Source organism: Eubalaena glacialis, chromosome 8 (assembly GCF_028564815.1).
Source record: "Eubalaena glacialis isolate mEubGla1 chromosome 8, mEubGla1.1.hap2.+ XY, whole genome shotgun sequence".
NCBI lineage: Eukaryota > Metazoa > Chordata > Mammalia > Artiodactyla > Balaenidae > Eubalaena > Eubalaena glacialis.
The window spans coordinates 69,990,167-70,002,842 of record NC_083723.1 but is presented as its reverse complement, the minus strand read 5'-3'; the positions used below and the strand labels follow the sequence as shown (position 1 = coordinate 70,002,842).

General features: G+C 38.3%; 1 protein-coding gene across 1 annotated transcript in view; it reads left to right on the top strand.

Annotated features, from left to right (window-relative positions):
• The window catches only part of COL1A2 (collagen type I alpha 2 chain), a 36,121-nt gene extending 26,148 nt beyond the window's left edge, over window positions 1-9,973 (top strand). Inside the window, exons 38-52 of the mRNA XM_061198560.1 lie at window positions 211-264; window positions 1,137-1,190; window positions 2,185-2,346; window positions 3,086-3,193; window positions 3,864-3,971; window positions 4,323-4,376; window positions 4,465-4,572; window positions 4,718-4,771; window positions 5,146-5,253; window positions 5,716-5,769; window positions 5,891-5,998; window positions 6,323-6,581; window positions 6,999-7,183; window positions 7,913-8,155; window positions 8,988-9,973. Coding sequence (XP_061054543.1) covers window positions 211-264; window positions 1,137-1,190; window positions 2,185-2,346; window positions 3,086-3,193; window positions 3,864-3,971; window positions 4,323-4,376; window positions 4,465-4,572; window positions 4,718-4,771; window positions 5,146-5,253; window positions 5,716-5,769; window positions 5,891-5,998; window positions 6,323-6,581; window positions 6,999-7,183; window positions 7,913-8,155; window positions 8,988-9,134 — 1,806 coding nt within the window. The 3' untranslated portion in view covers window positions 9,135-9,973. The remainder of the gene's footprint in view (window positions 1-210; window positions 265-1,136; window positions 1,191-2,184; window positions 2,347-3,085; window positions 3,194-3,863; window positions 3,972-4,322; window positions 4,377-4,464; window positions 4,573-4,717; window positions 4,772-5,145; window positions 5,254-5,715; window positions 5,770-5,890; window positions 5,999-6,322; window positions 6,582-6,998; window positions 7,184-7,912; window positions 8,156-8,987) is intronic.
• The last annotated feature ends 2,703 nt before the right edge of the window (window positions 9,974-12,676 follow it).

The following is a 12,676-nucleotide window of genomic DNA, read 5'->3' as shown; positions in this document are numbered from 1 at the left end:
AGTTTCATAAATATTGTTTTATCTCACTTCTTTTATTACCCATAAAGGTGGTAATACTGAAGTAAGGACATTTATTTTATATAACACAGATAATCGTTTTACATTTCTAGATTTGATTCTAATAGACATGGGAATGATCCATTTGAAGAAAAGAGTAACATTTATAAAGATTGTTTTCTGATTTGACCATCTTTTTTTGTTTCCGTTTAGGGTCCAAATGGTCCCCCTGGTCCTGCTGGAAGTCGTGGTGATGGAGGCCCCCCTGTGAGTATTTACAGTGTATTCTGATAATTTTTCTTTCTTCAGAATCTATTAGGGACAACTTGAAAGTTTGGAAATTTTTGGTAATTTGGACTATAATGAGAGTCTTGAGAGTCAAGCTAACTATTTAAAGAAATTCTGGTAATGAAGTTAAGATCAGATTCATGGAACGTTAACTTAATCCCAGCTGAAACTCAGTGCACTGTATGTTGCTACCACTTCACTTGAGGTAGTGATAACCAAAGTTAACCCCAAGTAGTTTAATTGTGAACTGGGTAAAATATTTCTTTGGTACCTTTTATCCTTTTGTTGATGCCCCCCTTCTTCTGCCTGATTAGGTCCCTTCCCTTGGTGTCCAGTGCTATCACACTGACTTCCTAGAGACCCAAAGCTCCCCAGGAATCAACTCCACTGACTTCTTCCTCCTCTCATTGGACAGCAATTAATACCCTTGGTCTTTTATTATACCTTCTTCTGTAAACAAAATTACTTACTCAGTGTCCATTCCCTTAGCACCCAGCCAGGTGGTTAAGAGTTATTAATATATACAGATCATATATAGTAATAGTATAGTGTCTTGTCTTCTTGCTTTTACAACCATCAGGCAATATGTTAGCATTTCAGAAAAGAACTATCAGAACCTTAATGCAAAATATAGGCATTGCAACTGGGGGCATGCTGGTCAGGAAGATGTGTAGAGATGGAGGGTCTTCGGGGTCCTGGTTAAATAATACCCTACCTGAGGCTGTCACTGCCTACTCTTTGGTCCATCCTTGGTCACATGTACTGAGGATTTTCCAAGGGAGAAATTTCCATCTTACCCAAATTCCTGGAGTTGGTGCTGACTGTGGAATTTTAATGTGCTTGGTTCTTAGGGTGTTACTGGTTTCCCTGGTGCTGCAGGACGGACTGGTCCTCCTGGACCCTCTGTAAGTAAATCACTTCAAAATGTGTCTTCATTTATTTACTCTAGCCAAAATCCCTAGCCTCTAGTAGGAAACTGGTAAGAAACTCCCTATGAAAAACATGCTACTAATATTTTGCTATTACTTTCCTAATCTGAAATCAGTTTTTCTGAATCATTAAGGCAAAATCATCAGAAATTATATTAGAAATATCAGTTTAAGAGGCTTTTATTCATGTGAACATAAGTCCCCTTGTCCCCTTTTAGGGGCATGGTCTCTTTGTTAAAAATAAAAAGCAGAACAGTCTTAGTCACATATCAGATATTTCTATATCTAATTACCCTTTATGGCCAACATTCTGCCTCCATTGTTAAAGTATAATTGTTCCTGAATTTAAAGGTGGTTTGGCCTCTAATTTAATTCTGATTCAGACTCTCCTGTCAGGACTCAAGAGAATTTAATTAATTACAAAGGATTAAGTCTTCTGGTTAAGGTTTCAGGGAGAAAAAATAGCGAAGATGTTGATTTCTTGGAATCCTTTCACAGGTTCATAACAGAAAAATCTTCATTCCCTGTAGGCATTTAATTAAACCTAGTTGAGAGCATATGTGATTCCTCAATTATGAGCAAAATGCCTGTATTGGCTTTCTTCAAAAAGAAACAAGCAGAGTCCTCCAAAACCCAAATCCCCATTCATTTACAGCTAGCTCTTATAACTCGACATAGTTCTGATTCCAGTATGCCAGGTGGCTGGTGGCACAGCATTGCTTTTCCTCACAGACATTTGCCATAGCTTCTGCCTCGGTTGTTCACTTTATTACAGCCCCAGGAGAGGAAGATGAAAGCTGCTTCTTTCTACAAGAAAGATTGTTAAAACTTCTAAACATTTCTCCAAAATGACCAGGATATTATTTTGTTGCTTCAAGTTGTTTGCATCTTAATATTTAGAACCTCAGCTTCTCTCTCCCGTTCCGTGATGATTAACAGAAAGTAAATGACCTCATGTATTTGCTCACAGGGTATCACTGGCCCCCCTGGTCCCACTGGTCCTGCTGGTAAAGAAGGACTTCGTGGGCCTCGTGGTGACCAAGGTCCAGTTGGTCGAACTGGAGAAACAGGTGCTTCTGGCCCTCCTGGCTTTGCTGGTGAGAAGGGTCCCTCTGGAGAGCCTGGTACTGCTGTAAGTTATTTCAAACTCCTCTTTCTTAATACCTTGTGTTGAATTAATATAAATCCCTTATACAAATCTTCAGGTGGCATATATTTGTTGATGAGTATTGCGGGCTCTCAAGTAGAGCTCAGGTGAACCAGGAAATCTATCCAACAGATATTGAGGTGTCATGGCTTCAGCAGATGCTCAGAAGGCACTAGATGGAGATGACAATAAGTGAGGGAACTCACTGTTTTATCAATACAGCCCTTTAAGCTGTTGTGAGGGTACCTCACTGGTACTGGGATTAGAACAGCATCCCATTGCTGTGGTCACTCTACTGTAAATTAATCAGTATCAGTAAGCTACCAATTTTTTAAACATGCAATGTGCAGTATTATTGCTACTCTGAAATGTGACTTTACTAGACCTGGTGCAGTTAGAGGCCAAGGTCAAAATTTGCTTCCCAGCATAAATTCTATAAGAACTCTATTCCCTCACTCCAAGATGGCTTCATTAATCCCAAACACATATTTTTAAATGTTGTTCCATTGGTCTCAAGGAGGAACCAGGTACAAAGAAATAAACATGCCAAGATGTAAACTCATTGTCTTCACTAGAGAAAAGATAGCCAAAGATATGTTCTACTAATAGGAGGTCATTAGCCTTTCTCTAAACTGAGGATAAACTCATTCTCAGAAGCCTCAAGCCAACCTGTGTTATCTCCTAGGGTCTTACAGTAATACTCAGTATTTTTACTGTTGTTTAGGGATCTCCTGGCACCCCAGGTCCTCAAGGTCTTCTTGGTGCTCCTGGTTTTCTGGGTCTCCCAGGCTCTAGAGGTGAACGTGGTCTACCAGGTGTTGCTGGATCTGTGGTGAGTGTTTGACACCATTCTTATTCTCATTAACATAAGAAAAGATTTAAAAGCTGCCACTTCAACTGTGACAGATTGATCACTGAATAACTCCACTTAAGATTTTTTATTCATGGCATTTTCTTTGTACAGATCACATGTCACTTATCTAAGAAGCTTTAATACCACCTTACTTAGACACATGCTATAAAGACACAGCTTAACATTATGCAGAACAATTTTTGTTCTTTTTACATGCTTAAAAACGATATAAGCTCTAATTGCATTTACTCCTCTGCAGTATGAAATGCTAGCATCATTTATCCTGTAGGAAGAATGAAACTCTAGAAGTTCTGAATCATTCCATTAAACCTAATACATGACAGCAACTAGGAACCATCTAATCTCCATAAACTCTCTCAACTTTATGAATTCATTTTATTTGGAAAATCAGATGAAACTAGACTCACCTTGTACAGAGCAACATTCCAAAAGTACATAAAGCTGACCATCTAAGTGTGTAGGAGGAGGGCAAAGATGACACTAATGACACTTCTTACCATTATGTGGCCCACTCACTTTCAATCTACCTTCTCGCTTAAAACTGGAATCCCCTGGCTAACATTGTTTTGGGAGAATGAGAGTGGCACTCAATCCAATGAGAGGAATGTTGTCTTCTCTGCCTCTTTAGGGTGAACCTGGCCCTCTCGGCATTTCAGGCCCAACTGGGGCCCGTGGTCCCCCTGGTGCTGTGGGTAATCCTGGCGTCAATGGTGCTCCTGGTGAAGCTGGTCGTGATGTGAGTCCAACATTTGGTTTGTAAAATATAACCTAGCAGTACTTCCTTGTGTGTAACTTTGTATCCTGAGCTGAGGTCTACATGTACTCACCACTCCCAGTATTGACAATCCTAAAAATAACTTCGGCTGGGGAATGAGTCTTTAAGTAGCATACTTCAAGTTGGCCAAAATATTTAAAAAAACCAATTCTATAAAAATCTAGGTTGGCAAGTTCTTGTTCCTATTTTTAACAGCCTGAAAGGGGGTTCTCCATTGGGCACTGGGAGTAATGAAGGCAGACAGCTGAACTGTAGGGGCCAGTGGGCTACAGAGCCTCCCTAAGCACCTTAATTGGCATGGTGTCTTCACAGGGCAACCCTGGGAATGATGGTCCCCCAGGCCGCGATGGTCAAGCTGGACACAAGGTCAGTACACCTCATCGTTGTTCTCTAACTTAAAAGGGACTAAACTACAGGCCAGATTGATGCTAAGCTTCATTTCTGCCTTTGGCAGGGAGAGCGTGGTTACCCTGGTAACGCTGGTCCCACTGGTACTGTGGGTGCACCTGGTCCTCAAGGCCCTGTGGGTCCCACTGGCAAACATGGAAACCGCGGTGAATCTGTAAGTTTATAAACACCAGTCCCTTAATGCTGTCATCCTCAGCAGGGTTTACCTCTGACCTCCCCACGCTTGGGAACTGTGGTGGCCTAGGGAGGAGGATCTTGGGCTTGGCTGATAAATTGTGTTTTTCTTTTCTAATTCACAGGGTCCTTCTGGTCCCACTGGTCTGGCCGGTGCTGTTGGTCCAAGAGGTCCCAGTGTATGTACATGGTGAAAATTTCTGTACAGCAGTTAGGGAGCATCAGTCCACACTGTCCATTAAGAAGATAAATAATACATAGACTGGATTTTATATATATTTTTAAATTTAGTCCATGTGGAGAGTTGCTACAAATACCTTTTAATCTCTTATATTTCAAATCTATTCTTATTTGTATTAAATTATCACAACGCTTAGCCACTTTACAGACAGCTCAACTAAAGCAGATTAAGAGTTGGGAGTAGCACCCACACGGCTTTTAGACCTTTGCATGTCTTGAATTATCTTTGTAAACAGATTGAACAATATTTGTGGAGAAGTGAGTGTCATCTTTTAAAGGTAAATGTCCTATCTGTCCTTCTTTTTCTTTATAGGGCCCACAAGGTATTCGAGGTGATAAGGGAGAGCCTGGTGATAAGGGGCCCAGAGGTCTTCCTGGCTTAAAGGGACACAATGGATTGCAGGGTCTTCCTGGTTTTGCTGTAAGTACAATGTGGACATCCAGCATGTACACAGATCTTAAAGTCCTTCAACTCAGAATGAACTTCCTCACAATTTCACTGGTATTGTTCTAAAATGTCCTACATCATATTCACTTCCCGTTCTCTAACTCCGTAGCTCAGAGGTAATGCTATTTCATCCCAACATGAAAAGGTGAGGGTTAGGGGAGATAGAAATATACATATATTAAAATCTCCTGGCAACAATGTCCTTCATCCCCACTTAAAATAAATATAATTAGAGGAATGACTAATATTGCACTTCTGAAATGGCTTGTAGAAAAAAATAATTGAATAGACATAATGAAAGAAAAGAGCCCCATTTTACATTTTCAATTTTCTCAATCCAGAGTCCATTGAAACTAAAGTTTTCCATTCAGTTTTTTGAAATCTATGTATCGACACATGTTCTGAAAGTGTGATTTTCCTATTCTCTCTTTAAAGGGTCATCATGGCGATCAAGGTGCTCCTGGCACTGTGGGTCCTGCTGGTCCTAGGGTAGGTCAACTAAGAGACGTTTATCTCTGAAAGAAGCCTATGGCAGGCAGTGAGCCCCAGACCTCTTCTCCCTTGTGGGGTTTTCGCTGGCTCACACAGACTTGGTGTCCTTCTTCCCTAGGGCCCTGCTGGTCCTTCTGGCCCTTCTGGCAAGGATGGTCGCACTGGACATCCTGGTGCAGTCGGACCTGCTGGCATTCGTGGCTCTCAGGGTAGCCAAGGTCCTGCTGTAAGTATGATTTAGGGAAATAATAAAGGGCATCACTGACCTAAGGGAATATCTTCTTTAGACTAAACCAAGACAATTACAACAACACATTAAAGTAATCCCCCACTTCTGTATGTTTTCTAAAATATATAAAAATTGTATGTAATGAGCTCTATAAGCCCATCCCTGCAAGTATGCCTGGGAGCAAGTTGTTATTTACATGAACTTGATTCTTTTTTACTTATTAGAACATGCTTTTGTGTGAATCTCGACGGAAAACCTGCTCTCATTCTCTCTCACTGTAACCAAATACAAAGCCTCCTCTTTCTTATTTACACTTTGCAGGGCCCTCCTGGTCCTCCTGGCCCTCCTGGCCCTCCTGGCCAAAGTGGTGGTGGTTATGACTTCGGTTTTGAAGGAGACTTCTACAGGGCTGACCAGCCTCGCTCACCACCGTCTCTCAGACCCAAGGATTATGAAGTTGATGCTACTCTGAAATCTCTCAACAACCAGATTGAGACTCTTCTTACTCCAGAAGGCTCTAAGAAGAACCCAGCTCGCACATGCCGTGACTTGAGACTCAGCCACCCAGAATGGAGCAGTGGTAGGTTGAGATGTCCAACCAGAATGACCCTTCTCACAAGTTAGGCTTTTCAACATCAGTTCCCACTGATATTTAGAGTAAAAAGGTATTTGGGTAAAAACTGCATTATGTGAAATCATACCCACTTAATAAAACATTTTCTTCTCCCAACCAGCACCCATTTTCAAGATTGTCTTGATACCTGTTTTTGCCCTTTTCATGGTAATATGTACCCTGATTTGATTTTCATGGAGAGGAGAGGAGGAACTGTCTAATTTAGAAAATAGCCACCCTCTTCCTGTTAATGTGGAGTAGACAATATAACAGTACAATCAAAAATGTTACTTATGCGAATCAGAATCTTTGACTAGTAATTGTTAGAACCTATGTGCCACTCAATGAGAGGTTTTATGATCTGGGTCTTGTTTTTTTTTAAAGGTTACTACTGGATTGACCCTAACCAAGGATGTACTATGGATGCTATCAAAGTATACTGTGATTTCTCTACTGGCGAAACCTGCATCCGGGCTCAGCCTGAAAACATCCCAGTCAAGAACTGGTACAGAAGTTCCAAGGCCAAGAAGCACGTCTGGGTAGGAGAAACTATCAATGGTGGTACCCAGGTAAGGAATCCTACAAACATTCCTTCTCCTACTAAATAATATCTTGTCAGGATTATTTGTTTTTTAATTATCTATATTTTAGCCCTTTACCAAAATGGGCTTTTTAAAAGAACCTGCTGTGTTCTTGGGTTTGGTTATATCCTAGATTGCACGTTAAAGATGGATTGATTAGACATAGCCATACAATTCAAAAGTAATTATTCAAATGTGACTTAATTGATAATCACTGGAGAAACTGACTAATGTCATTTAGTGTGAAGGAGTACTGGCCAGCATGTAGTCCAGTACTCATGCCACATGTATTTTCAAGATATGAGCTTTTCTGAATTTCTAATTAAAAGTTTTCATCAACTTTATTGGTGGGAATTACAGAAAACTAAAGGGGTCTGAATCTCTATAGCCTTGCTCTTATTTTAAAAAAGAAACATATGTGTGTGTGTGTGTGTGTGTGTGTGTGTGTGTGTGTGTGTGTGTGTATTTGTATATATATATATCTGGGCTTTATCTGAAACAGGTCCCTTTTTGAGATGACTTGCCTCAGCCTGGTAGTTCTTATGTTCCTTCTAGGTAGCTTATATTTCAAAGACAAGTGAATTGAGTTTCCTTTAAAAGTACAAGTTCAGGTCTGAGTCAATTATTCCTCTCTATACCAGACTGTTTTTTTAAATTTGACTCTTAGTATCTGAGTCCTTCTTCATTTAACTGGAATGCCCATCTTATTCTCTGTAGTTTGAATATAATGTTGAAGGAGTAACCACCAAGGAAATGGCTACCCAACTTGCCTTCATGCGCCTGCTGGCCAACCATGCCTCTCAAAACATCACCTACCATTGCAAGAACAGCATTGCATACATGGATGAGGAGACTGGCAACCTGAAAAAGGCTGTCATTCTGCAAGGATCCAATGATGTTGAACTTGTTGCCGAGGGCAACAGCAGATTCACTTACACTGTTCTTGTAGATGGCTGCTCTGTAAGTAATAGTGAAATATGGGAATAACATTTATTTGGGAAGTGGGATAGTGGAGCATAGACCATTAAATGAACAGATGAATGAGAGACCTAACTTATTTGATTTTTCTTTCATAAATGTATTTGTTTAAATTCAGATGGTAAATTCAGAATATTCTTATCAGATCTTGCCTTCTGAAATTTTCTGAAATACTGAAATATATACTCAGTTCCATGTATTAGTTATTTGTCTTTTAACATGAGTTTCTTAAATGACGATGTATACCCATAACTTAAAATTACTTGAGGTTAAAAGGGCCCAAACTGTAATTTATAGTTATATGTATTTTATTTTACTTATTAGTATGGCCTACATTTAATTTTTCTTTATGCTTTCTCTGTAATATACTATAAATTGAAGAAAATTTAAATTCACTAATAGTAGTACTACATAGCCACCCTACCACACACATCCTGAAAAGATAATGTAGAAATAAACCACTTGGAATATGCATTGGAATGTTTTTTTAATAAAATTAGACTGGTAGGAAACCTCTCCCTGTAAAGACAGCCCTGATGCTACCGTTTCAAAGATAAACTTGTTGATCTGAGACACACATCTTCAGAAGGACATAAGCCAAAAAGTGGTTATTATAATATCTACTATATAATATTATATAACATATAATTATATATAAATATTATCTAATATATAATTATATATAAATATATGTTCTATATAATTATATATTATATAATACAATTGTATGCAATATATAATTATATATTATACAAGATGATTAGGTTCTGTAATAGTGCTGCTTTATATATATTTTTCTTCTCTTTTTAAACAGAAAAAGATAAATGAATGGAGAAAGACAATCATTGAATATAAAACAAATAAGCCATCTCGCCTGCCCATCCTTGATATTGCACCTTTGGACATCGGTGGCGCTGACCAAGAAATCAGATTGAACATTGGCCCAGTCTGTTTCAAATAAATGAACTCAACCTAAATTAAAGAAAAAGGAAATCTGAAAAATTTCTCTCTTGGCCATTTCTTTTTCTTCTTTCTTAACTGAAAGCTGAATCCTTCCATTTCTTCTGCACATCTACTTGCTTAAATTGTGGGCAAAAGAGAAGAAGAAGGATTGATCAGAGCATTGTGCAATACGATTTAATTAATTCCCTTTCCCTTTCCCCCTCTCCAAAAGATTTGGAATTTTTTTTTCAACACTCTTAAACTTGTTGTGGAAAATGTCAACCTTTGTAAGAAAACCAAAATAAAAATTGAAAAATAAAAACCATGAACATTTGCACCACTTGTGGCTTTTGAATATCTTCCACAGAGGGAAGTTTAAAACCCAAACTTCCAAAGGTGTAAACTACCTCAAAACACTTTCCTGTGAGTGTGATCCACACCATTAGGTGCTGACCTAGACAGAGTTGAGCTGAGGTATCTGTTTTTTGTTCAGAATACAAAGGTGCTAACTAATAGTATTTCAGATACTTGAAGAATGTTGATGGTGCTAGGAGAATTTGAGAAGAAATACTCCTGTGTTGAGTTGTATTGTGTATTTTTTTTCATTTGATTTAACATCAGTACTTTACATCTTATTCCCGAATAAAAGTAAGTGGATCGTTTGCCCAACATTGTCCTCTTCTTTAAATTCAGCATTTGTTCTTTGCCAGTCTCATTTTCATCCTCTCCCGTGGTTCCAAAGAAGCCTTGTTTCTCGGACAAGCAGAAAAATTAAATTGTACCTATTTTGTATATGTGAGATGTTTAAATAAATTGTGCAAAAAATGAAATAAAGCATGTTTGGTTTTCCAAAGAAAATACTGAGTAGAATTCCTTGCTTCAATGCTCTTTGCAGTATAAATATGGATTATAGCATCTCTAACCAGCCATTAGACCGAGTATTTCTCATTCGATAGGAACTATGCAAAAAGGGCAGTTTGGTATGGCAGAAAGAGGAGAGAACAAGGACCCTGGAGATCTGAGCTCCAATTCTGGCTCAGCTCCTTCTGGCTAAATGACCTTGAGCGCTTTACCTTTCTGAGTTTCAGTTTATCTATAACATGGGGAAGATTCCTTCTCTGAACTGTTAAACATTTGCCCTACTCAAAATACATAATACCTAAGCAACATGGCAATTGTTGACCTAAGTTTATTCTAAGTAGAGATCCATAGAACTTTTTGGTTCATTATCCATTAAGCACTTTGAAACAGTGGCTGAAAGTTGGTCTATGCACAATTAATACTATTAACTAAAACAGTTTCAAATATTCAGTAAAAATGCCATACACTTAAATCTGATGCAACTGAGTACAATGCTTGTTAAGAGGTAATGTGTGTGCTGTCAATCAGCACAGACAGTTGTGGATAATAGTACCATGAACACCTACCTGCCAAATCAAGTTCATTTTCCTCCCCTGCACCTTTCAATGACATCTTTAATACACTTAAACATAGTAATGTGTCAAGTAAAATGTTAAGATTCATTTAGAGCTTATTTCCTGTTGCAGAACATAATTGTGATTGTAATATTTGCCTCCTGTTATAAGTCATCTCGAGATTCAATTAGTTTTTAAAGCAAAAGACTGAACATGATAAAAATCTAAAATTAACTCTAAAAAGTTAGCAAGGTCTGCTAACCAAATGGTAACTTCAAATTATGGTCCTTCCACCACCTAAATCAGAACACTAGAATGCTTATTAAAATGCAGATTCCCAATCCTCATCCACCAAATTAAGATTTAGTAAGGAATCAGTATTCTTTTAAGCACCTCGAAAAATTCTGACATGCACCAATTGGGAAACCACTGGATAAGGTGATTTCAACAATCCTTTGTAGTTTTAACATTTTATGTCTGGCAAGAACGAATCAATATACCTAACCAAGCAACATAAAAAAAACTGAACCTCTGGGATCAGAGTACTAGTACTCCCCACAAATTACTAATTGAAACAGCCAAGACAAACTTACATAATAACCAGTTAGAAATCTCTGGATAAAGCATATGCTATGCCCTCAGGCTTGCAGTACAAGAACAAACCATAAAGTTGATAAAGTTGGTATAAGGAAGGGAGAAAGAGAAGAAGCAAGAAAACCAACATTTACTGAGTACCAACTACGAGCCAAAACTATGCTACATGTTAGTAATGACTTTTGTCAAACTGTATCCAAATAGGCAGATTTCCTAAGCAAGCAGTCACTTAATAATCATTTAATCATCCTTATGAGACTAGTATAGGAAAATAGTTAAATAATGGTATATCTGATAGATAACAATAAGGAAATAAATGATAGAATATCTAATAAATACTAATGAGGAAAAAATAATGATATATCTAACAGATAATAATAGGAAAATGGTGAAATAAATTTTTGTATCTCAATAACATTTACGAGGATAATTAAACAAAAGAAAAAATGTAATAGAATGTTACAATCTTTAAAATATAATATTCAAGCACACTGTCATTAAAAATATTTTAAATGCATGTAAAAATACTAAGAGTAGGTACATTTATGTAGTAATGATAGAAATGATTTTTATGTCTAAATTATCCAAATCTGCTATAATGTAGTTATATTACTTTTATCATTTACAACAAATTTACTCTTAAAATATCATGAAAAGAAATAAGCAGTCACAAGTGAAAACAATCCTGCTTGAGGAGTGACCAACTCCAGGAGAAGGGTGGTCACCCTCCCGCCCACCCACTTTCTGAAAGAGAAGGAAAATCCTAACCTAAGAGTCATCATTCACCATGTCCCAGCCACTCTGGGGGACACTGGGGAGGGGCGCACAAAGCCATACCAGGCAGCAGCATCCTCAGGGATCTCGCAGTTCAATTGCAGAGAGAGAATAAAATAATGTGTGAACACAATTTTAAACGAAGTGTCCTCTGAGGATAGCAGAGGACACTATTAATTAATGAGATGGAATCCCAGGAAATTGACCTTAGCCTCATGCAGTAACAGTGATATTTGGATTGAGCTGGCCAGCTCTTGCCAGAGATCTCATATCAACTTCTAGCCTTCTGTCTGGCTAAATGTTTCTTTTCCAGAAGCCACATATTAGAACAGTCTGGTACTTACCAAGACAGGAGGTCCACTGTTAGTGTTTCCAGGGCCTGGGCAAATGTACTGAAGGCTTGACCTTTGAACAGCAGGTCCCCTCTTCAGAGGCTAATCACCAGACTCAAGGGAACCTCCTCACAACATCTCCCGGCCCTTGGTCATGTGAAGGCCAGCCGCCTCTAATTTGTGTTAGTGTGAGAGGGAAGAAGATTGCACATGAGAGAGTTGAAGGAGCTAGGTAGCCAAGATGAGGGGAAGAGATATTAATGAAGTCTGGTAAAAAAATGAAGTCTGGTCATTTAAAATTCTAAAGTCAATACAGCTAACGCACTGGCAAAGAGCAAAGACACCTGAGCAATGCTGAACACGTTTATTATCTTTAATGCCAAAAGACTTTTTTATGCTATTCCACTTAATATCAATGAAAAGGAAGTTCAGAAATTGGATTATAT